The sequence below is a fragment of the Rhodofomes roseus genome (genome assembly GCF_022264815.1).
Source record: "Rhodofomes roseus strain CIRM-BRFM 1785 chromosome Unknown C8Q71scaffold_35, whole genome shotgun sequence".
Taxonomy (NCBI): Eukaryota; Fungi; Basidiomycota; class Agaricomycetes; order Polyporales; family Fomitopsidaceae; genus Rhodofomes; species Rhodofomes roseus.
Window position 1 is genome coordinate 215022 of NW_025952991.1, and position 20545 is coordinate 235566.

General features: G+C 54.3%; 8 protein-coding genes across 8 annotated transcripts; 7 read left to right on the plus strand and 1 right to left on the minus strand.

Moving 5' to 3' along the window:
- Window positions 1-18: 18 nt before the first annotated feature.
- C8Q71DRAFT_862974 (acyl-CoA N-acyltransferase) lies at window positions 19-730 on the minus strand (the record flags this gene model as incomplete). Its single annotated transcript, XM_047928100.1, has 4 exons — window positions 19-60; window positions 114-157; window positions 214-583; window positions 638-730. The coding sequence occupies 4 exons, from the start codon at window positions 728-730 to the stop codon at window positions 19-21; spliced, it is 549 nt and encodes a 182-aa protein (XP_047773242.1).
- Window positions 731-1643: 913 nt separating this feature from the next.
- C8Q71DRAFT_862975 (uncharacterized protein) lies at window positions 1644-3602 on the plus strand (the record flags this gene model as incomplete). Its single annotated transcript, XM_047928101.1, has 13 exons — window positions 1644-1852; window positions 1917-1951; window positions 2007-2181; window positions 2249-2310; window positions 2371-2468; window positions 2531-2631; window positions 2709-2899; window positions 2961-2976; window positions 3031-3079; window positions 3145-3176; window positions 3245-3423; window positions 3486-3542; window positions 3592-3602. The coding sequence occupies 13 exons, from the start codon at window positions 1644-1646 to the stop codon at window positions 3600-3602; spliced, it is 1215 nt and encodes a 404-aa protein (XP_047773243.1).
- A 3555-nt stretch (window positions 3603-7157) lies between these two features.
- Window positions 7158-9132, plus strand: C8Q71DRAFT_392556 (uncharacterized protein). The gene is made up of 10 exons (XM_047918270.1): window positions 7158-7363; window positions 7422-7587; window positions 7692-7753; window positions 7813-7910; window positions 7971-8067; window positions 8130-8270; window positions 8330-8345; window positions 8397-8451; window positions 8513-8544; window positions 8603-9132. Exons 1-10 carry the CDS (start codon window positions 7282-7284, stop codon window positions 9030-9032), a joined length of 1179 nt encoding a protein of 392 aa, XP_047773244.1. The 5' UTR covers window positions 7158-7281; the 3' UTR covers window positions 9033-9132.
- Window positions 9133-11000: 1868 nt separating this feature from the next.
- Window positions 11001-13731, plus strand: C8Q71DRAFT_788942 (uncharacterized protein). The gene is made up of 11 exons (XM_047925243.1): window positions 11001-11239; window positions 11300-11463; window positions 12335-12398; window positions 12453-12550; window positions 12603-12690; window positions 12753-12755; window positions 12817-12957; window positions 13010-13025; window positions 13075-13129; window positions 13182-13213; window positions 13266-13731. Exons 1-11 carry the CDS (start codon window positions 11164-11166, stop codon window positions 13600-13602), a joined length of 1074 nt encoding a protein of 357 aa, XP_047773245.1. The 5' UTR covers window positions 11001-11163; the 3' UTR covers window positions 13603-13731.
- A 753-nt stretch (window positions 13732-14484) lies between these two features.
- C8Q71DRAFT_862978 (uncharacterized protein) lies at window positions 14485-15264 on the plus strand (the record flags this gene model as incomplete). Its single annotated transcript, XM_047928102.1, has 4 exons — window positions 14485-14578; window positions 14631-14794; window positions 14899-15111; window positions 15166-15264. The coding sequence occupies 4 exons, from the start codon at window positions 14485-14487 to the stop codon at window positions 15262-15264; spliced, it is 570 nt and encodes a 189-aa protein (XP_047773246.1).
- A 22-nt stretch (window positions 15265-15286) lies between these two features.
- C8Q71DRAFT_393066 (uncharacterized protein) lies at window positions 15287-16381 on the plus strand. Its single transcript, XM_047918274.1, has 6 exons — window positions 15287-15528; window positions 15581-15596; window positions 15658-15712; window positions 15768-15799; window positions 15852-16188; window positions 16248-16381. The coding sequence occupies exons 1-5, from the start codon at window positions 15378-15380 to the stop codon at window positions 16153-16155; spliced, it is 558 nt and encodes a 185-aa protein (XP_047773247.1). The 5' UTR covers window positions 15287-15377; the 3' UTR covers window positions 16156-16188; window positions 16248-16381.
- A 676-nt stretch (window positions 16382-17057) lies between these two features.
- On the plus strand, window positions 17058-17826 carry C8Q71DRAFT_392735 (uncharacterized protein). Its single transcript, XM_047918271.1, has 3 exons — window positions 17058-17377; window positions 17430-17765; window positions 17814-17826. The coding sequence occupies exons 1-2, from the start codon at window positions 17311-17313 to the stop codon at window positions 17699-17701; spliced, it is 339 nt and encodes a 112-aa protein (XP_047773248.1). The 5' UTR covers window positions 17058-17310; the 3' UTR covers window positions 17702-17765; window positions 17814-17826.
- C8Q71DRAFT_392900 (uncharacterized protein) lies at window positions 17822-19135 on the plus strand. The gene is made up of 7 exons (XM_047918272.1): window positions 17822-18134; window positions 18197-18324; window positions 18381-18396; window positions 18453-18507; window positions 18564-18592; window positions 18644-18999; window positions 19056-19135. Exons 1-6 carry the CDS (start codon window positions 18067-18069, stop codon window positions 18963-18965), a joined length of 618 nt encoding a protein of 205 aa, XP_047773249.1. The 5' UTR covers window positions 17822-18066; the 3' UTR covers window positions 18966-18999; window positions 19056-19135.
- The last annotated feature ends 1410 nt before the right edge of the window (window positions 19136-20545 follow it).

Genomic DNA, 20545 nt, shown 5'->3' on the forward strand with positions numbered 1-20545 from the left:
CCGATCACCGTGACCGTCTCACAGCCTTGGAGTCCGTGACCGCTCAGGTGCGTACTTGGCCTGACCGAACATCAGCATTCCACGCTAATACAACGAAGACTACACGGACGCACCATCTCATTCTCCTTCTTCTCGAACCCACACTTCTGGTAGAAGGCTGGATAACGCATAGGTCAGCCGACACGTCGTACATGTGCCACGGGCGACACGCACGAATATTGCTATCGCTGCAGTTGAGGATCGTCTTGTAGCACCCGCTGTTCTCGCTGATGCCCGTCAGCGCCTGGATGATGCGCAGGCCGAGCTTCTTGCCCTGCTGGGACTTGTCGACGGCGATGTCCTCAATGTGGCCGACGCTGCCGAGGCCGCGGAGGAACTTGCGCTCGACGAAGAGGGTGCCGACGGCGACGATGCGGTCGGACGCCTTGTCGACGATGACGATGGAGTAGTATGTGCGCGGGGCGGCGCGCAGCGCGTGGAACTGCGCGACCCAAGCGTCCTCGCCCGGGTCCGTCACGACGGTGAGCACTGAGAGCACCGAGAGGTGGCCGCGTCGGTAGTCGGTGGATGCCAGCGGGCGAAGCTGTGAGTGGGCGGGGCTAAATAATAGTAGTTTGTCTATTCATGATGAACGCACATGGAGATCAGGGTGCAGCTGCTTCCGGGCCTCGTCTGAAATGTGCGCGGCGGGGAAAAGGAGGTCCAGCTCAGAGTCTGCGGTGAAAGGCATGGTGGGCTGAAGTTGAGAAGTCTAGCTAGATTATTGGAAGATTGTCCGTGAAATATCCTACGGTCTACGAGCGAAAGCGAGGCGGGAAAGCGGATGCAGCGGCGGTGGGGGAAATGTGGTGGCGGGTTGCCGTATTTGAACCGTCGACGCGGTTTCGCCCAAAAAGGCAATGCCTACTCATCGCCGCGCGGGAACGGTCACGCTCGGGGCTGTCCTTGCTTCCCGACAACGTTCGTGGCGGTGTGCGGGGCGCTGATCTCGTCGTGCACGGCCCAGACGGCCTCATTTTGGCTCGCAGGCATAGCTCACGGTCCTGGTGGCAGGTGCGTCATGGCAAGGCGATCGCGGGTCTCATTGTTAACACGTCTCTCAGATCAGAATTGATTCAGACCGACGTACATACATACTGCATGTATACACTTGCCTTCGCGGATAAAGAAGCTCAGATCGCTAGGTCTGATTTACTACTCTCCCCGGGGTCGACGTGCACCGCTGCATTTGCTCAGGAGGAGCGAACCGAAAGCCAAAGATCCGAGTCGGGGTCGGGCGGCATTCGTCCATAATGTCGAGGAATAGAGTCCCCAGGTTACCCGGCACAGGCCGTATAATAGGCTGCAGTGAAACCTCAGGTTAGCGTGTTTCACTTGTTAGTGCTCGTGGTATGCTAGCATGCTATCACGCATACAGTCTATCCAACTTCCTCTATCAGAATTGACCATGTCGACATACGCATGACGGTGTCTCCTCGATGCGGTGTCGAGTATGGACGCGGCACCAACGAAGTATCATACGCAGCGGAACTGCCCCAGCATTTCGGGAAATCTCAATTCGTCTGACTCCAAGCACAGGCGCGGCTTCGTCCCGCGAGCTGTTGCGCGCGTCGATCGGTTTCAGCGCTCGAGTGTCGGGAGCTATGTTCAAGCGACGTGAAGTTGTTGCAGCACGGAGGCATATATACGACAGCCGTATCGATGCTGGGCTCTGCCTGCGTATTCCTCAGCTCGCCGTCGACTATTTTATCAAGTATACTAACTTCACCTTTAACTTCAAGTTCACGATCAGCATGTCAGGCGGGGACGCGTTGCTAGAGGCAGAGTTCGAGGCAGGGCTCCTGCAGTCTACGTGCGTTCGCTTGGCGTAATGCATTGTGCTGTGCGGAACTAAACCGACGTGCCTCTCGATCTAGCTACATCACTGGATATTGCTCAACCGCGTATACTGGTATGCGTCTCTTATGCTTTCACCCCAGCTGTGATCTCATGCAGCCAATCCATAGCGGTGCTCATCTACGACTACTTCCTCACGCTCCCCGACGAAATCTCCTTATTCTGGAATGCGCCTTCCAAGGCACCCAGCGGCACCATCCTCTTCGCACTCAACCGCTTCGTCGCGCTGGGCCTGATCATAACGAACCATGTCGCATCAGACCCGGTCACTTACACTTTCGTTGGGTGAGCGTCCAAGTCAACCGAACTCAGATGAGACAATCTAGCTGACATGGACAACTGGGGCGTATAGGTGTAAGTACCCGCTCCTATTGGAGGAAGCGTTCGTCGTAGCGACATATGTTATCTGGGCTGGTACGTGCTATCCGGGGCCTGGAGTTGTCGAACATTCGCTGTTGAACTCGTTGACGCTAGTGGTATCGGGCATTCGTGTGCATGCTCTCACTCGACGGAATTGGTTTCTATCTGTGCCTACATTCTTGCTAGCCGCCGTCCCGCTTGCTACGAACTTCGTAAGTCTATCAACCCGTCGATTCCCTCTGATACAAGATAGCTGATGTTTGTTGCGTGCTAGTATTTAATCTCCAGCTTAACGATCGTGGTGTATCCGCTCAGCTTCGTTCCCATAGAAATCTGCGGGGATGACTCGACAATCACTGCTGAGGTCACTGGCATGTAAGCGTCGCAATTGGCCATAGCGCACTGTTGTTTCGATCGCTCACCCCGCCTCCCGACATATAGAAGTACGTCAGCACGCTCTGCGACGCGCAATCAGAGTTAATCGGCCGCGCCTATTCCACAGTGCTCCTCCTCAGCCGTTCGTGCAGCCTCGCGTCCGACCTCATCGTGCTGATCGTCACGCTGTATTACGTTTGGCCGAGATCGTCGGCAGCTCGGTCTTTACTGTCGAAAGGATCGATCTCGCATGCTCTGCTCAAGAATGGTACGCATCTCTGCCTCTAGGGCGATCTCACGCACGTTTGATCTCATCCTTTCCCCGACAGGTATATCGTACTTCGCGTATGTCGGCTCCGCGAAACCCTGTCGAGATGCGCACTGATCAGCGTGGCACAGAGTGTTGGGGCTCATCAACGCGTTGGAGATCATCTTGTATCTGACAACAGTATGTGGCATCCCACTCTCGACTCGGATGCACAACCGTCCAGCTGATATGCACGCGACGCATAGGACGAGAACTTCGTCAACGTCTTCCTGAGCCCGTGCGTGCCACCCCTCTCACCTGCTGCTCGTTGAGTGCACCCGAGTTGACGCAATAATCTCCCCTCAGCGCCTCGACCCTCGTTGTCGCGCGCTTCCTGCTCGAGATCCGCGCGGCGGTGTACAGGCCCAACAACACCCTCGTCACGGAAACGCTCGGGACCGACACGGAGTTCACGAGCACGGACGGAGGAGCGGAGTCGCGCATGTGGCAGTCACTCGAGTTCGCGAAGAAGCTTGAATCGGCGGGTGCGTGCGTTCTGCGCGGAATGGGCTGGCGAAGATGAGCTGATTGTGTTTGCTCTGGCTAGGGAACTCGGAGGATTCGTTCGCGAGCACTGAGGACGATGAGGCTGAGTACGAGATGGGTTCGAGACAAGGGAGGGTATGATGCCTAACGATTGACTGAATGTTCAGGGTATGATTGAGCGATTTAGCTTCGAGCTCGACATGGATACACTGTATGATACAGAGCAGTCATTACATAAACACATTCGGTTCACGATCGTATGCTCTTCATTGCTCAAGCGCTCAAGCTTGGCACTGGCAGAAATGAACAAGTGTCGCTGTCGGCCGTCAGCAGAAGTGACGTACGTAATGTACTGTACTATCCCAATAAGGTAAGACACCTTCCGGATTCGACAGACTTCTCCTTCTCTTCTCTCGTCTAATTTGCAAAGGCTGAAGCTTCCCCGTAGCTTCTGTGACAGCTCCGCTGTTGCCAAGAAATGCCATGCGCACTTAAGGCTGGCCTTCGCATCTTGGAGTCGCCTTCGACCTTTCTCCCCTCTTTCACGCTACTTGCACTTCAATGCTCCCGCCGTCGCGTACGTCACGTGGCGGTTCGAAGATGAAGGAGCCATGGCGGGTTAATTGACTCCTGCCGCGGTAACAAGCAATGGATAAGAGTGACAGCAGAGGGTTGCAACGAGGTAGCGAAGGGTTCAGCTGCAGCTTAAAGCGTGAAGGCGCGTAAGTAGTCGGTACGTACGTATATGTTGTTGCACTGCTATACTAAGATAATCGTGCATTAGATCTCTCCGAGTCCCCGGTGCTCGGCATATGTCTGCAACCTGCAATCGGAACCACCGGTTTGTCGTTCCATGGGGCAACACGCGAGACTCTGCGTGGACGCCAGGCGCCGACAAGGTTAATTCTAAACGCCAGCCAAGGGGACTCTCCATGAACAGCTTCGCACAGAGAACGCATGCGGAGGTATACATAGCGCTACGATCATCACTGCTCAGACAGTCGCACATAAATCGACATCGCATTCGGTGATTATCCTAGTACTGTGATGCGGACCGGTCCGACTCACCGTGTACATACTCCACTGCAGGAGGACAACTGATGATGTATCGCAGACAAAATCTACGAAGTCAACGCACGACCGCTCGGAAAGGCAAAAAGGAGGGCCAAAGCTGGAAGCTTTCAGGCTTCAAGCTTCAAGCCCGCGATCGCCAATGAGCCTGGTGCGCCGTCTTCGTCGGGAGTTCCTCCGCATTGGCATGACACTTCTCGGTGGCAGCTGACATGCAGATGGACTGAAGGAATTCGTACCGGCCCCTTCCTCGTTCAGCTCAGCTCGTACGAGCCTTGGTCCCTTATCTGGAGAGCAGGTGAGCAGAAAACCACGACGGCAAGGAGAAGAGTTGATGTGCCCGCCAGCTTGCATATTAGCTATTTCTACCGGCGTGCAGCGTGTTGAGTGACCAGATGCACATGCCAACAGTGCCGGACTTAACTGCGTACACTACTTCGACTGCAATGTGATTAGGTTCGTGGTCCCCGTGCTCGTCCTGTTCTTCATTGTTGGTGATGTGCAAGGTGCACCTGTAGTCTTCAACTTTCTACTTGGCAAGACGTTGCGCCCAGTGGCTCTGGGCGTGGGCCTGACTGCCGCCAAAGTCGAGGTTACCCGCTGGCGGTTAGGAGACTTCGAACCCCTCGAGTTGAGTGTACCTTATCCATAGTCTCCGCTGAGGAAATGCATTGAAGCGGTGCACCTGTAGTCGAGGCGTCGCAATTTCCGTTTCCCTCGGAGTCCCAGCTCTGCTGTGTAGCGCGATTCAGGGGGGGAAGGTTTACTGGCGATTGTACGAACCGTGGACGCTTCGTTGATTGTGGTCCGCGGCGCGATTGAACGTTTATGCATGACTTACCAACAGTATGGGAAAAGCGGTCGTGGGTGGTTCCAGAAGCAGCGTAGGACGGTCAATCCTGGCAGCTTGGTGCCTCGAAGACCATGGAATTCACCGGCGCCCCTCAGTCTCGCCGCAGTGGTTTGTGTCGAACCTCACTGCTGATCATCCATCAAAGCATATTAGGTGCTTTTCCCAAGCCTATAGGTATAGCAGGGGCACCGAAAGCTAACGGCGCCGCAATCAGAACAGAAGGGCAGCAACATGGCGTCGCGGTCACGGTCGAGGTCCTCGTCGACCAACATGCGAGGCTGCCGGCCGCCGTTTATCGCGCATGATACGGTGAGTAATTCTTGATCGCCGGGACTCTGCTCACTGATAGACTTTCGCCCAGGGACGTGGCTGGCCCTGGCCGCACCAAATCTGGGCTTATTCGGAGCGATTGGCAAGGCACGGGCGCACGACAAGTCTGCGACGAGTGCTTAGCGACTGCGCTGCGCATCCATGCACGCAGACTCACCCATGATCGAGCTTTTCAGAAGATGCATCGACTTGCAAACAACGTCAGCGCCGCCCAACAGCCTCCCCTAGCCTGGTCGCGACCCTCGCAGATCAGCGAGCGCGAATTGAACTGAATCTCAGTAGCGCGAAGCAACGGACGTATCGGGATCCCCGGCTTGTTCCGCGAGGCGCGGAGGGTGAAAGAGGGTGGACCGCGGGGCAGTTTCAGGGCGGACCAAATCCCCTAATTGGGCGAAGGCACCAAGAAGCCGCGCCGGCCAAAGTCAGTATCTAAACCCGGTGGCGCTCTGCCGATTGCGTCGCTGACGGGGCGAGGTTCGCGAATGTGCTTACGATTTGAACGACATAGATCTCGATTGCGGTGGCCGCGATGATGATGGCTGGCAACTGTAACCTGGAGAGCAGGCGCAGTCTTGGGTACAAGGAACGCAATCATGAACGTTGCGATACCTTCCGCATGGAGTCTGGACGACAATATGTGCAGACAATTTCGGTTGTCGTAGCCAAGTCGCAGGGAGGTCGTCCCCTTGGAAGCCCCTGCTGCGTGTGCCGGTCTCGATGCGCACAGAGGATCGAGAGCGCGTCTGGAGAGAGGCTACCAAGGTTGTACCAAGGCGGTACAAACGTTCCTACGGTTCCTTGTGGCGGAGTGGGGACCTCACGTGGGCATCCGCTGGCCGGCGATCGGTGGATCGGAGCCGCGCCATCGGCTTTTGGCTGGCCTTGGGCCGTGCACGCGATGTTCGCCAGCCGTTTCCGCCAGCTAGAAGCGGCCTCCCGCGGCTCGGTGCAGCCTCAAAGCAGGTAAAGTCGGGCTGTCAAGCAGGTATGTTCCTTAATATGTTCCTCCTGAATGTCGCAAAAACGGTGCACTCGATGGCGCGCATGCCGGAGAGTCGGGCAGCCCCTCGTCCCCGAGTCCGAACGGGTTAGTCCAGGGAACAGCGGAGCGCACTGCAGGAATGAACGCGAAGCATTGGTATAGTGTGCACACAATACTCTCCTCAGATCTAGAAGTGTTGTTCTGAGAAACTTTTCGCGTGACCATGAGGTTGCAGTGATAGCGGCAACGATTCTCTGATGCTGGCGCCCCGCTGGCCGCGCGCGCGAACCTCCCTGCACACTGTCCTCGACGACCCCCTCGACGATGCCTTCGGACCCCGATGGGCCCGCAGAAGGGCACGCAGAAGCCCCATCGATGGTGGCGAGGAGTCGACAGCAGTGGGGCCGACAGAAAGTACGGCCGGGGCGGGAGCAGTCAAATTTGGGCGCGCAGATCTCGATCGCGCCAGGTTCCATCAACGATCAGGCTGGCTCGACTGCGAGCTCCTGTCCTCGTTATCGGTATAGCCGCGACATAGGTATTCCCGCGTTGACTATATGAACATCCGTATGCTCGACCACACCAAACCCTTTGGCATGCAACCACGCTGACGGTGCGCCGATGTCGAGCCTCTCCGCGGACGCGCTCGTAGAGTACGCGAAAGAGAGCTTCACAGAGAACTGCTGTGCAGCTGCAGCAGTAGGTGCGTCTGTCTCTGCTCTGCTTCTGGTGACTCCTGCGTGCTCATGCACCTTCGCTAGCTCTCCTCATATATGACTGGGCCGTCACCCTCGGGCAGGAGTTTCGCTATGTATGGCGTAGCAGTTTCAGGGGATACACCGCGCTCTTTTTCTTGAACCGGATCAACATGCTTGGGATGATTGTTGGGATTCTGTTGGGTCTTGTACCATGGTACTCAGGAGAGGTGCGCTACCCCCTTGTTTCGGCGCGATCGAGAGACTGAGACCTCCCCATAGAGGTATGGCTACACACCCAGGTCTATGCTTCACACACGCTCATTCCCGCCTCAGTTGCAAGGCTGCTGTATTAGTGCTCGCGTCCTTCCAGATCTTGAATTTCTTTGTTTGGGCTGGTGCGTCCCCCGCGGTGTTTTTCCGTTCTCCCGCTGACCCCTGACGTCCTGCTCGCCAGTCGTTTCGTCCCTCCGAGTGTACGCTATCAGCAATCGAAATCTGTGGCTATCGCTGCTCACTTTCGCCTTGGCCATGGTCCCATTTGCCACCAACCTGGTGAGTCGCAAACACACCGTCATACGTTCCCCCATTACACCTCGCTAACCGCTCACTTAGTACAACTACGTCGAGTCGTCATATTTCATCAGCGACTTCAAGGTTCTTGTGGCGTGCGAGTACACCCAGAACTATTCCGACAGCCTGGGTATGAAGTGTAAGTGGTCCTGATGTTGCTCGTAGTCGGTGTTGGCTCAATTCGCGCGTGTGGCCTAACAGTGCTCATCCTCACTCGGGTCTCGGTTATTCTGGCGGACGGGCTGGTGCTCATGGTCACCTGGCGCCATCTTCGGGGGACTCTCAAGTCATCTCGTATCGGCACGAACAGAGTGTCACTAGGTCTTCTCTTGCTCAGGGATGGTATGTTTTCACCATTTGCTGTTCGATCTCGGTGGATATTAACGGTTGGTTCGCAATAGGAACACTGTACTTCTTGTGTGTATTTTGTACCCTGTCTCGTGGGCCGCGTGGCTGACATCAGCGCAGACTGCTTCTCTTGCTCAACGTCGCACAAATCATCGCGGTACTAGACTTCGGCCAGGTGCGTTTTGTGTCGTTATTACAGCTATATGTGTCCTGACGTCGGTCTTCGCCTCGCGCAGAACTTCGACCCGATTCCTGATTTCATCTTCCCGTGCGTGTTCCCCTTCCTTTTCCCCCGCCCGCAACACACTAACCATCTGTCCATCCAGAATCACCTGCATCATCATTTCGCGATTCATCCTCAACCTCCGTCGGTTCTCGTCAAGTACCGGCGACCCCCTCGAGTCGCACAGCTGGACGTCCGGGCCCGACGACCGGCCAGGACACACATCTGGTGTGCCGCGCTCGTACCTCTCGAGCATCATGTTCCGCTCGGGCACTGGCCGCGCCGTCGAGTCCGAGCGCACCGTCGCCTCGATCAACGACGGGATCATGGTCAAGGTGTCGACGTTCAGCGACGCGGACGTCTACCGGGGCGAGGAGGACAATGACGTGGAAGCGATGGAGCTCGAGCGCATGGCGTACCGCGGGCAGATCGACAGGCAGAGCTTCCAGCCGCGCTCGCCGTCGCACCAGACCCAGTTCTACGAGCCGCCCGACTACGGGCGCGTGCGCAGAGAAAAGGGGACGGCGCGTTAGCCCTCGTCTGGAAGAATGGCCGGTTTACATTATTCCTTGTTCCTCTGTGTACGGCGGGCCGCGGGCGGTGGTGCGTGGGTACGCCCCCTCGCTGAGCTGCAACTCTGTCTCCGCTCCAGTCGCAGTGCTTATGTGTCTCTGTATGTCGAATATCGCTGTTGTTTGTAACAGGAACTTACCCCAGACATACTCTCCCCCACTACACGAACCTTACGCACTCGTTTGCCATTATCGATCGTTCAACATAACGCCCGAATGACGCTGGTGACGAATCCCGGAGCGCGATGTTGTGCGTCTCACGACGTTCATGACGATGTCGTACACATGGCCGCCGTTTTCTCGCAACATAGCGGGCGGCTCCCATCAACTCCCGTTCAACGACAGATCAACCTCACAGGATGACAGTCGAGCTGTTCGTGACGTCGGCGCGCGTCCGCGCGGTGCATAATTACGTCGGTCTTCTGTCCGTGTGCGATCTTTCTTTTGCAGCTGGCTTCTGGCTTCTCGACGTCGATGGTAAGTTTAGCTCCCGCGCGAAGGCGCGCTAGAGTATCCCCGGTTGGTGTGGTTGTGGTGTGGACTCCATACTGGGACAAGGTGGCGCCGTAACACAAGGTACGTGCTTCTGTTCTTTTCACATGTCTGTTCGCACGTACGTATGCGGTACGTATCCGTACCTCTCTGAAGATACGCGCAGAGAGCAAGTGGTCATGAGTGGGCTTCTTCTACGACGGGCGCGCTATGGTATCAGATTCGGCGATGAGTCGTGTTTCAGATTGCAGGCTTTCAAGGTTCGCTGACGACAGCGCGATCTCGTGCCCAGTACCACTTAGTACCGTGTTTGCGGCGTTGAACAGGATACGTGAAACTGACATTGTACGACAGGCCGTAGCTTGCGTGAAATTGCCCTGGGAAGGCAGGCACGGTATTTGCTATTGCGTCGTTGCCCCTTGTTGTCCCGTGAAGCATGGGAGATGTCCGGTGAACTTGAATTACGAATTCATTGCTCTCCGGAGCCGCAGTACCGGGGACTAACCGGGGACTATCCTGCTTCGTAGTGCAGGAAGTCATGCTGCTTGTATAACCCACAGTGATATGGTAACCGCCAGCTTTCCACGGTCGTAAGACATTCGATATTGTCGTGGTTGAGCATATCCTTCTCCGCGACCGCATGGCCGTATACATCACGGATACTCGTCAGTACCCTACAGAGAAGCAAGGATGTCATTCATAGACTCCTCATACGCGGAGATCCTCACCATTGAATTGTCACTTCCTGTTGAGCATCCACATTCATCAAGTATAACCGTAGGCGGCAGGGCGCTGGGACTGAGGACACTTTCTAGAGCCTCTTGCTCCTCATTTGCCTCCGTCACAGTACAAGGGAAGGCACACGCTTCCCTCCGAAGACCTCATACGTCAGATGGATAGGTGAGCAAGATGAATTGTATTTAGAGCAACGGAGCAACTGTATGTGGGACATACCCCAGGTCCCAAGTGTATTTGGTACGCTGGCTCGCGGTGTTCTTAAGCGACGGTTGTCATCTGTAACACGGTTGCGTTACTGTCCTCTTGGAGGAGATTTCAGAGGCTACGCCCGTGTTCCTGCTGTAAGTCCCGGTACCTACCCGGAGAATGGCAAGTCTGTCGACTCAGGCGATGCATCCATCCAAACATAGCAGGCAGCCTGAGCATAGAAGCCGCACGCCCGCATGTACGACTGTGAGAAGCGTACATACATATTCATCCTCCAGATCCGTTATCGCCATGTCTCCGCAGGTCTTCGCTCCGCGCTCGATGGATACCGCTGCTACTACCGCGACAAGTACTTTCTGACATGACAGGTGTAGAAGTGTCGGACTCGGAAATACCTGTCAGTGGCTGCAGATGTCAGGCAAAGTTCCTACCGGAATGATGAGCCAATACAATCTTCACTTATCTCCACTTATGACATTACTTATCAAGATAAGCGATGCTAATAGTAATAGGGGATGGCGTCAGACGCTCTCTTATCTGAAGTTATCAGTCATTCTCTTACTTATCATGCTGCTTTACTCGGCGCACGCAGGCACGCTTTATTAGGAGCCTCCATCGCCGCGCACGCGCCCTATGTCCCCCCTCCTCAGAGTCAATGTCCGCCTCGGAGGAGACCTTGCAAGGCTTCAGTGATCATTTCGTCATCAACTGTTGCGGCGCGGCAGCGGCAGGTGCGTGAACTTAACATGCGACCAGCATCAGCAACAGTAACAGTGGACGGGGATCCTTAGCGCTGCTTGTGTTCGACTATGTCCTGACGTTCGAGCAGGAGGTCAACTTCATCTGGAGCAGCACCAACTATGTCTACGTCTTGCTCTTCCTCGCAAATCGCCTTGCAATGCTCGGGATGACAGTGGGATCCGTCTTGAACATGTTGCCATGGTATTCAATACTGGTACGTGTCAATTTCGTTATATGGGTCCATACACTCGCGGACGGAGGAGATCTATGACAAAGCCGCTCGCCTCGGGAATGGAGCAGGGGGTGCGTGCGTTGTGGGGACCCAGTATAGCACCCACGGCGCTGCCGTAGCACAGTACGCCACCACGCCCGGCCGTTCGTCGCAGCCCACCACGACGCTCGCCCGCCACGACGCGGCGCGGGTCGCCGCCCGCATGCCGCGAACTCGACGACGTTGTGCCGTGGAGGGATGTCTTTGGCGCGAGGAAAGGCGCGTCTCCTTGGACTCGCCGCCACATCCCCTCCGACGAGATGATGATGCCTGGGACAAGCGTCTCTCGCTTGGGGAGTATGCCAACGCAGTAGTATTCAAGGCCGAGCGTGGCGATATAATCGCACGGCGGAAGGTACCATGCGGGGGTCCTTCGAATTTGGCGCCTTGGCGAGCATGCGAAGCCTCGCTCCCGCACGGCGAGCCATTGTGGGTGTTGTCGTTCGTCTGGGCAGCGTATGGCCGCGACCGGGGGATATGATCATGCCGCTACTGGCTTTGGCCGGCTTCCGAGAGGATGCTTTGGGGAGGCCAAGTCCCAAGTGCACCATTGCGTCCGTGATGATACAGGGCACTTATCCAGACAGGAGCAGGCCTCTGCTCATGCACGCTCACTCTTATTCTTGTACATGTTCCAGCTGTTTCCAGTTTGATAGGTCTTTGAGCCAAGGGATGCAGTCGGTGCTTCCACCGTGATTGTGCTCTAACGACCCTCATATACCGTGCTACTGAAACATCGCGCTGACTACTATTACAGAGGTAAATAGACATGCGGTGTTTCATCAATATCGGAAGTGTAATATCCAACCTTCGTAGCTGCACCGTGGTCAATTGGTCTCTGGCCGGCTTTCAAATCCTCACATTGCTTCTATGGGCTAGTACGTATGACTTTCTGTGGTTTAAAATTACCCACTGATTCCGCGACTGTCAAGTTGTTTCAACACTGCGAGTGTATGCCGTCAGCAATCGGGACTGGGGCTTCACCATCCTTACCCTTCTCCTGGGGCTAACGCCCGTTGCCACAAACATCGTACGTTTCCTTAACGTCTGGCAGATGCAGAACACTCACTATGTGCGTACAGTATGCGAACATTGAGGCAACATTCTTCCCCGTACCATCCTATGCGTATTGCTACGGACAGACCGAATACACTGTAGTTCTTGCCAACAGGTTAGTTGGCAGTGCCTCGTCTTGCCCCTTAGAGTGTTCTCGCTAACTCACCACTTGCCGTGATTTGTAGATGTAAGTATGGATTCCACCATGACCTGATCCTGCCGGCTGATGCCCTATGAAAGTGGAGATTACGACCAGAGCGTGCCTCATTGCATCTGACGCACTAGTGCTGCTGATCGCATGGTACCAACTGCACACCAGCCTATACAACGTTGCTCGCGTGAGTGTCAAGTCGACGCTAGCCACGTATTTGCTCCGAGATGGTGCGTATAGCTGCATTGTCCATCCGTGCCTCACTAACGTGCGAACGTATAGGAACATTCTACTTCTTGTATGTCTCATTATCTCCGGACATCGCATTCGATCTCAGCCGTCTTCAGGGTGTTGTTGGTGCTCAACATCTGTCAGGTCATTACAGACTTCGACAGGGGAGTGGTGAGTTAGCGCGCATGCTCTCCCAACGAAACTCGCTCATCGCCATTCGCAGTTCTACAACCCTCTTCCGTACTTCTCGAATCCGTACGTCACACCTCGCTGACTGTACATACGACAGCACTCACCCGCGAACCAGGATAACCTCCATCATCATCTCTCGTTTCCTCCTCGGCATTCGCCGGCTCGCCCTCGCGACACACGACAGCCTCCCGTCGTACTTCTCCCAATCATATGAAACCGAGCGGCAGTGCGCGGAACAGGGCCGGCAGCGCTCGGGCATCTCAACCATAGCGTTCAACTCGAATACGGTCTCGCACACGGCCAGCGCGACCACGCGACATACTGTATCGCTGCGGCACCCGCCGTCCGAATGGAGCGAATACAGCCGCTTCACGACCAGCGGGGCGGCGCGATACGACAATTGGGGCCCAGATGAAATTGTAGAGCTAGCACGTGTACGCTATACGCAGTGACCCCGAGCGGACCGTGGACGGGGTGATACCAGGACGGGATCTAGGATGGATTGTAGCAGGTTAGTGTTGAGTTGTTCTCTGGCGGGGCACATGTACTGAGTTGTACCAGTTCTTGTACTACAGGTGTCGGTCGGTTGTATTTTAGACGGTTATTATATCATATGGCCTCGTAATGCTGAGCTGCGTGATTGCCGCGAGGTCTTGACAGTCGGAACTACGCAGTGTCATCAGTAGGACACTTCTTCGATGTCAATGCCGCTTTGGGCACGTCAACTTACGAAACAGCTTGGTCACCCCCAACTTCAGTATGCATGATCTACCGGTAAGCTCCATCTGTCTTCGCAGCAAATAGTAGTTGGCTCACGCCTGCTCACGAATGAGCGCCATCTGATATCGCGACGAACGGGCAGCAGGCTTCGACCGTTCACCGCCTCCACTCATATCATGACGCGCGAAGTGGATGGCCGTGATGCTCAACGTACCGCATACTGAGGACTGTCGGCGCGATCGAGGGGCCATACACTGCATTGGCTCGCAGTTGCTCCCTCACCTCACTCCGCGCAAACCATCATCTCCGGCTCGTCGTGGCCAGCCAGCGCATCAAGCAAGATACCCACGTCAGGTTCGCGGTCTGGAGAACCTCACCGGGCGCGGAACCCTAGACGGCATGTCATTCGCACTGCCTGAACGTCGCCGCTGCCCCACCTGGGAGAAGACCCCGTGGCAGCTATAGATATCTATCACTGTCAGGTTTACGTTCCGGCGTCGTCGCCACGGTGCCACGGTGCTTAGAGGTGGCATTCCCTCTAACCTCGCCGTCTCATATAATCTACTGTTGTCTCGTCGCTACCCACCCAGAGCTGTCTGGCCCGCGACCGTACCATGCTGACACTGGTTGCGCGCACAGTCGACGCGGACGTCCTGCAGACCATGAAGGAGCAGTATATCTTGAACTATTGCACCGCGGCAGGTACAGGTGCGCTTCGTGATGTGAACTTTCCTGAAGACAGTACTGAAACGTACTGTAGCTTTGCTTCTATACGACTACGTCGTGACACTTGGCCAGGAGAGTCGTTACATCTGGAAAGACATCCGTGCGGGTTACGCCGCGATCTTTCTAGTCAACCGACTCATTATGCTGTGTATGTTCATCTACGGGATATTCTCCATCTGCTCAGGGCACACTATGGCGGTACGTACATTCTGCACATCCGCCATGAAGTTTCGCTCATTGTCTTGGAGAGGTGATATGGGTACCCTCTATCATTTTCCCCAACACTCACCTAATGTGCGAAGTTGCGAGAAGTTACAAACATTCTGGGAATTTGTTTCTATCAGCACATACATGATGTGGGCGGGTGCGCCTACGTCCTGATGTTGGCTTGGGACTTCACCCTCAAGTCGTATGCAGCTGTTTCTGCGCTCCGCGTTTATGCCATCAGTAACCGTACTCTGTCGCTTGCCGCTTTGACAGCAGCTCTCGCTCTGATGCCAGCTATTCTCAACGTTGTGAGTCATGAATCTGACTCGCACAGCGGATCACAAGCTGAATGAACACTTCAGTTCCTGGCTGTCAATACAGTTTCTTACGTGGAAAGCTTTGGCGCGTCAACAATCTGTGACATAGATCTTACTGTCTCGGCACAAACTGACTACGAGTAAGCTTGTTCTCAATCCGTTTCTAGTCGCGTAGAACTGATGCGATGGTTATCAATTTTCCAGGCGTAAGAGCCTCCTTTCACGACTTATGGGTAGAGTCCTGTTTATGACGCCCGATGACAGTTATCATACTCAGCAGGGCCTCTCTAATAACATCCGACGTCATCGTCTTGCTGGTCACTTGGTGGCAGTTGTACGGAAGCCTGATGCCTCGTAGCCAACAAAGCCGGCCTCTTTCTACCCTTTCCGTACTGCTATTGAGGGATAGTAGGTCTATCTTCTTCCGATCACCATCGTCAACTCATCGCTCTAAATCTAGGCACATCGTATTTTCTGTACGGACTACGCCCTCTTCTCGCCCAGTGTGTGCACGCTCACGGATCTGTATTGGTTCAGGGTGTTCCTCCTTTTCAACGTCGCCCAAATCATAGCACAAATGAGGTTCAGCAACGTGAGTCCGTCCCATGTTCATGTCTTTGAGAGCTCCAACGAATTCCTCGGTGCAGGGGTCCAACCCAATCCCAAGCTTCATGCTCCCGTTGGTCCTAGCCACATATATTCCAGATAAGTTACTCATGCAGGCCCGTCAGTATGACGACTATCGTCATTTCCAGGCTCATTCTGAGTCTGCGCCACCTATCATCCACAATGCGAACCTACAGACAATGTGGAACCAACACATCCGCACCGACTTGGGATGCCCAAGCGTCAATTCATCGATCGATCTTGTCAACTATTATCTTCCGGCCGAATTCCCCTCCGTCGCGTTACAATGCTGATCAAACGCCATCAGAACTGCAAAAAGCAATATCACCGCTCGTCTCATTCGAAGACAGACCTTTCCACGCTTCTGGCGATGTATCGGACGGAGATACGGATGCGGATGAGACATGATCACAAGGGATCATAGATTCTAGCGATGTTCTGGTAAGTCTCTTGCCAGTGGAACAAGGTCATCGAATTGATTGTCGCTGCATCTCATCTAGTGCAGTACAATTGTATACCAAAGTCCGTTCAAGCGTCCTGACTGGCCGCGCTCTTTCGAAATGATTCTCGGCCTTTTGAGTGCTCTAGGATCGCGCCCCCGGGAAAGTTTGGCATCGGTCAACCGGCGACACTGATACGTCACGGACATTGGAATGTGAATCTCATGGGACCGCTGACACATTGACAGTGCGATGTTATGGATCCGTGGACACCGCACATGAATCATGGCCCAGCACAGTGGCAGATTGATATCACTACTGTTGTATAGGTGCGCTCTAGATGACAGTCAACTGACGCTCATATGAACTGAGTGGTTCTGACTGTTCTATAGAGTTTTTCCAATGCACGAGTGGCCGTCTCATAATGCTGAGAAGCGTGGTTCTACGTGAATTGCAGTGCTTTCGAATGTTCCGGCCACGCTGGCACAATCGAACGCCTTTGTCTGTACCATGGAAGTCAAACCACTCGGCCGCTGTGCCACCCCTGGCCCCTTTGCACCTGGACGACCGACAGGTAAGCTCGACAATCTTCGTTGAACTACAGCTTGCTCACACGCTTGCCTCCGTGCGAGCGCCGTGCAAAGATGAACCTGAGAGTCAAGTAGACGCCGTGCGCTGGCGGAACGGGACTTTGTGCAGTCATTACACCACCCCCGTCCACTGCGTCATCACATGTTATAGTGTGGATTCTATCATGTATGTAGCATGGTCGACGTCTGCATCCGCCTGGGCCTGCGCTAAGTTCCACTCCTCGCCGCAGTGACACTGATCGTGACCAGATGGCTGAGTAGGCACGCGATCTGCCAGTGGGCAGTGTCAACCTATACTTGTCGCGCGCTCTGCCTTGTTTGTATCTGGCACTCTTCTGTATCAAAGGTGCAGCATGAATTGGAGAAAGGGACCCGAGAGGCTGTCAACATCTATCATAGCCACGAGGCTTCGGCCAGCCGTATCTCCAACGTCGTCGCCTTAATTTGCTGAGACCTCCATCGTTCCCGCGCGTACCCATTTGCCTACTCACGTCTCTTTGGCCTACGGCATTCCAAGGGTGATTCAGCGCGCCATGGACCAAATGCAGACACAGACGGAGGAGCAGTATACACTCAATTACTGCGCTATGGCAGGTGCTGGTACGTTTCTCTGTACGTTTGACTCGAGACACCTGTTCACGCTACGGTGTAGCTTTGCTTCTGTATGATTATGTGATTACGTTGGGCCAGGAGAGTCGCTACATTTGGACGGACGTACGTGTGGGCTACGTTGCGATCTTTCTGGTCAACCGAATCAACATGCTTGGCATGGCTCTCGCTTGGATAATCGGTATGTGCTCTTGGGACAATCTCATGGTACGTTACCTGTATACATCTGTTCGACTGTCTACTATTGCTCATACGCATAGAGGTAATGCGGGAGTCGTCATTGCTTTGCTAGATTCACTGATTGGTTTTTCATGAAGTTGCGAGAGAATCCAGATTCTTCAGGACCTCGTGTCTATCAGCACTCTTCTTGTGTGGACCGGTACGTCTTCACTTGTAACTACCCCACTGGCCCTCATCAGTGTGACAGCTACTTCCACGCTCCGTGTCTATGCCATCAGCAACCGAAGTTCTCTACTCGCTGCTACTACTGCGGCGCTCGGTGTTATCCCAATTACGCTCAATATCGTGAGCCACGGAGCTGACTATTGATAACGCTGACCGATCTAAACAGAATTCTTCAGTTCGCGAACACTAGGACGATATCATACGTAGCTGAAATCGGCACATCGTCAATATGTGAAGAATCCTTCGATCTCTCGTCGCAAAGTAGTCGTGGGTGAATGAATTTCTTAGCCATGTCAAACTGGATGATCGCAGTGTTCTCATTTTTATTGTACTCTCCACAGCAGTAAGTTCTCCTCACATCAGGGTTTGCGATACCTCACCACATCGTTTAGCCGAGATTCTCAGTAGGTCGTCGTTAATAGTGGCGGACGTCTTGGTTCTTCTGGTCACTTGGTGGCAACTGTGCGGGACTGTGCGATCATCCGGACAAGGTCGCAATCGCTCTGCTCTTGTAGCCCTTTTACTGAGAGACAGTGAGTCGACAAATTCCCGCGGACCGGTGTCACTTGCTCATAATTCCTTGTATTAGGCACCTCGTACTTCATGTACGTAGCGCGCGGCTTCCCATCACGTCACCCCCTGCTGATTCACGGGCATGAAGACTGTTGCTTTTGCTCAATATCTCGCAAGTCATGGCGCAACTGATGCTCGCTGACGTGCGTTCCTCGATTGCATGTGTTGTTCAATATATGATTTACCTCTCTCGGTACAGTTCAATCCGATCCCCAATCTCATGCTCCCGTTCGTCCTTCTCAATGCATTGTAAGACGTACGCTCACGAAAGTTCCACAGCATAATCAATATCGTGATTTCTAGGCTAATCCTCAGTCTGCGCCGACTTTCGTTCACCATGCGCCTACCACTGTACAATGGAAGTGCTACCAACGTGCTAACAGTAGATATGCAAGAATCCGTCCGGCAATCCTTTCTATCGACGGTGTTCTTCCGCATAGGCTCTAATGGTCGAGGGAGCAACGCTAGTTCGGGACGTCCAGTGCCGCAAGAGCTGTCATTGCTCAGACTAGAAGGGTCGCTCGAAGCCATTCATGTCCCTTGGCACGTAAAGCCAGTGGATGCATGTGAAATTGAAGACGAGAAGGAGCATGGATATTGAGTTTCATGGATGAGGGGGACTACGCAACGTTCAGGTGAGATACCTTCTAGCGAACGCAGTCTCGAGCTGAGGACGTTACGACTCTTCCAGATTACTTTCATCCATAATGTAATCGTATACAACAGTCTGTACAGGTTTCTTATAGCATTCGGTGCGCTCGCGCGAGGACTCATATGATTGCTTGCACTGCGACCGTGTCCGGGTTTACTTTGTGTGGGGATCGTGCAACATGGTAAGTGAACCTATTCAAATATTCATGGCCACCGTACTACTGATGTGGTTTGTGCTTATCCATTGATGCTAGATTACGAATTTCAAAGAGCTTCGCTACGCAGAGCTCATGAATGCAACTGCTGACAAGCTGAGCACCGCGCAGTTGCCAACTTACATGGGGTGCATTCCTGTCAATTTGACATGCCAGCTCAAGCCACCCCGACAATGTGGCTCCCCGTTTGGTCCTCGACGCCGCCCATGGTGTTTTAAACATTGTCATTCCGGCCTTCTTCGTGCGGTTAGTTGCCTGTCAGCCCTGGCCATCCGCTATAGATTACTACTGCACTTAACTCATGTACAGTTGGCTCACACGCCTGCCTTCAAACGAGCGCTTTGCAGAGATCAGAGGTGATAGGCGCTAAATCGCCACCGCCTCCATCCTTGTCGTGACAACGCGCGAAGCGCAGGTTCGTGATGCTCGACGCATCGCCTCCCCAAGAACGTGCATTACATCACGGCGCATGATCGGCGTGGACTAATCACCCAACCCCGCTCGCGCAAGAGTCGGCGGTAAGACACCGCTGTACGCTGGCGTGCCAGTGTGTTCTGACGCGACCAAGTACTAGTGTTGGCCCATCCTTGCCGTTTACTCTCAGCCTTGTGCTTACATGGCAGTCTCGTACTTTTCGTGCTATCGACGGAAGGTGGATGGGACGATAGTACCCAGAAGGCGGATCACTGGCGGATCTGTCACGTCGACGAGATGCTTCGGCGTGGCGTATCTCCGATTGTGTCACCCCATATATCAGGCCCTAGGTTCTTCAATCCCGTCGTACGGACCTCGTCACCTATGCCCCTCCAGCTGGTGGCATGCTGACGTTTGTCGAGCGCAATGCTGAGGCGGATGCCATACAGACAGCGAAAGAGCAGTATGACCAGAGCTACTGTTTGATTGCAGGCGCAGGTACGCTCATCGTCCGGATCTGTTTGAACGTATCTCACACCATACCCTAGCTTTACTGATTTATGAACATGTCACTACACTGGGGCAGGAGGGTCGTTACATATGGACAGATATGCGTGCGGGCTACGCAGCAATATTCCTGTTCAACCGTCTGAACATGGTCTGCATGTCTATCGCCATAATCACGGATATATGCTCGTGGCACACCGTCGTGGTGCGTGCTTATCGGGGAAACAAGCTGTCGCTTCGTCTTGCTAATCTCCCCTATAGAGGTATGTGACCCACGATGGATATGCGTTTCAGCGACTGATACCTATTTTGAAGTTGCGGACAAGTGCAAATGGTCTGGAACGTCGTCATCATAAGCACGTCCCTCGTATGGGCCGGTACGCATGCACGGCTT

What these genes read in the sequence shown, in the direction of transcription:
- C8Q71DRAFT_788942 (XM_047925243.1), top strand. Translation starts at nt 11,164, where the DNA reads ATGTCCGCCTCGGAGGAGACCTTGCAAGGCTTCAGTGATCATTTCGTC. An exon ending in TGCCATGGTATTCAATACTG is followed by an intron (nt 11,464 to 12,334) that starts GTACGTGTCAAT and finishes TCCAACCTTCGT; the next exon opens with AGCTGCACCGTGGTCAATTG. An exon ending in CAGACTTCGACAGGGGAGTG is followed by an intron (nt 13,130 to 13,181) that starts GTGAGTTAGCGC and finishes CGCCATTCGCAG; the next exon opens with TTCTACAACCCTCTTCCGTA.
- C8Q71DRAFT_392735 (XM_047918271.1), top strand. Translation starts at nt 17,311, where the DNA reads ATGGACCAAATGCAGACACAGACGGAGGAGCAGTATACACTCAATTAC. An exon ending in CTGCGCTATGGCAGGTGCTG is followed by an intron (nt 17,378 to 17,429) that starts GTACGTTTCTCT and finishes GCTACGGTGTAG; the next exon opens with CTTTGCTTCTGTATGATTAT.
- C8Q71DRAFT_393066 (XM_047918274.1), top strand. Translation starts at nt 15,378, where the DNA reads ATGACAGTTATCATACTCAGCAGGGCCTCTCTAATAACATCCGACGTC. An exon ending in CACAAATGAGGTTCAGCAAC is followed by an intron (nt 15,713 to 15,767) that starts GTGAGTCCGTCC and finishes TCCTCGGTGCAG; the next exon opens with GGGTCCAACCCAATCCCAAG. An exon ending in ATCCCAAGCTTCATGCTCCC is followed by an intron (nt 15,800 to 15,851) that starts GTTGGTCCTAGC and finishes CAGGCCCGTCAG; the next exon opens with TATGACGACTATCGTCATTT.
- C8Q71DRAFT_392900 (XM_047918272.1), top strand. Translation starts at nt 18,067, where the DNA reads ATGAATTTCTTAGCCATGTCAAACTGGATGATCGCAGTGTTCTCATTT. An exon ending in CGCAACTGATGCTCGCTGAC is followed by an intron (nt 18,508 to 18,563) that starts GTGCGTTCCTCG and finishes CTCTCGGTACAG; the next exon opens with TTCAATCCGATCCCCAATCT. An exon ending in ATCCCCAATCTCATGCTCCC is followed by an intron (nt 18,593 to 18,643) that starts GTTCGTCCTTCT and finishes AAAGTTCCACAG; the next exon opens with CATAATCAATATCGTGATTT.
- C8Q71DRAFT_392556 (XM_047918270.1), top strand. Translation starts at nt 7,282, where the DNA reads ATGTCGAGCCTCTCCGCGGACGCGCTCGTAGAGTACGCGAAAGAGAGC. An exon ending in CTGTGCAGCTGCAGCAGTAG is followed by an intron (nt 7,364 to 7,421) that starts GTGCGTCTGTCT and finishes CACCTTCGCTAG; the next exon opens with CTCTCCTCATATATGACTGG. An exon ending in CGGTACTAGACTTCGGCCAG is followed by an intron (nt 8,452 to 8,512) that starts GTGCGTTTTGTG and finishes CGCCTCGCGCAG; the next exon opens with AACTTCGACCCGATTCCTGA.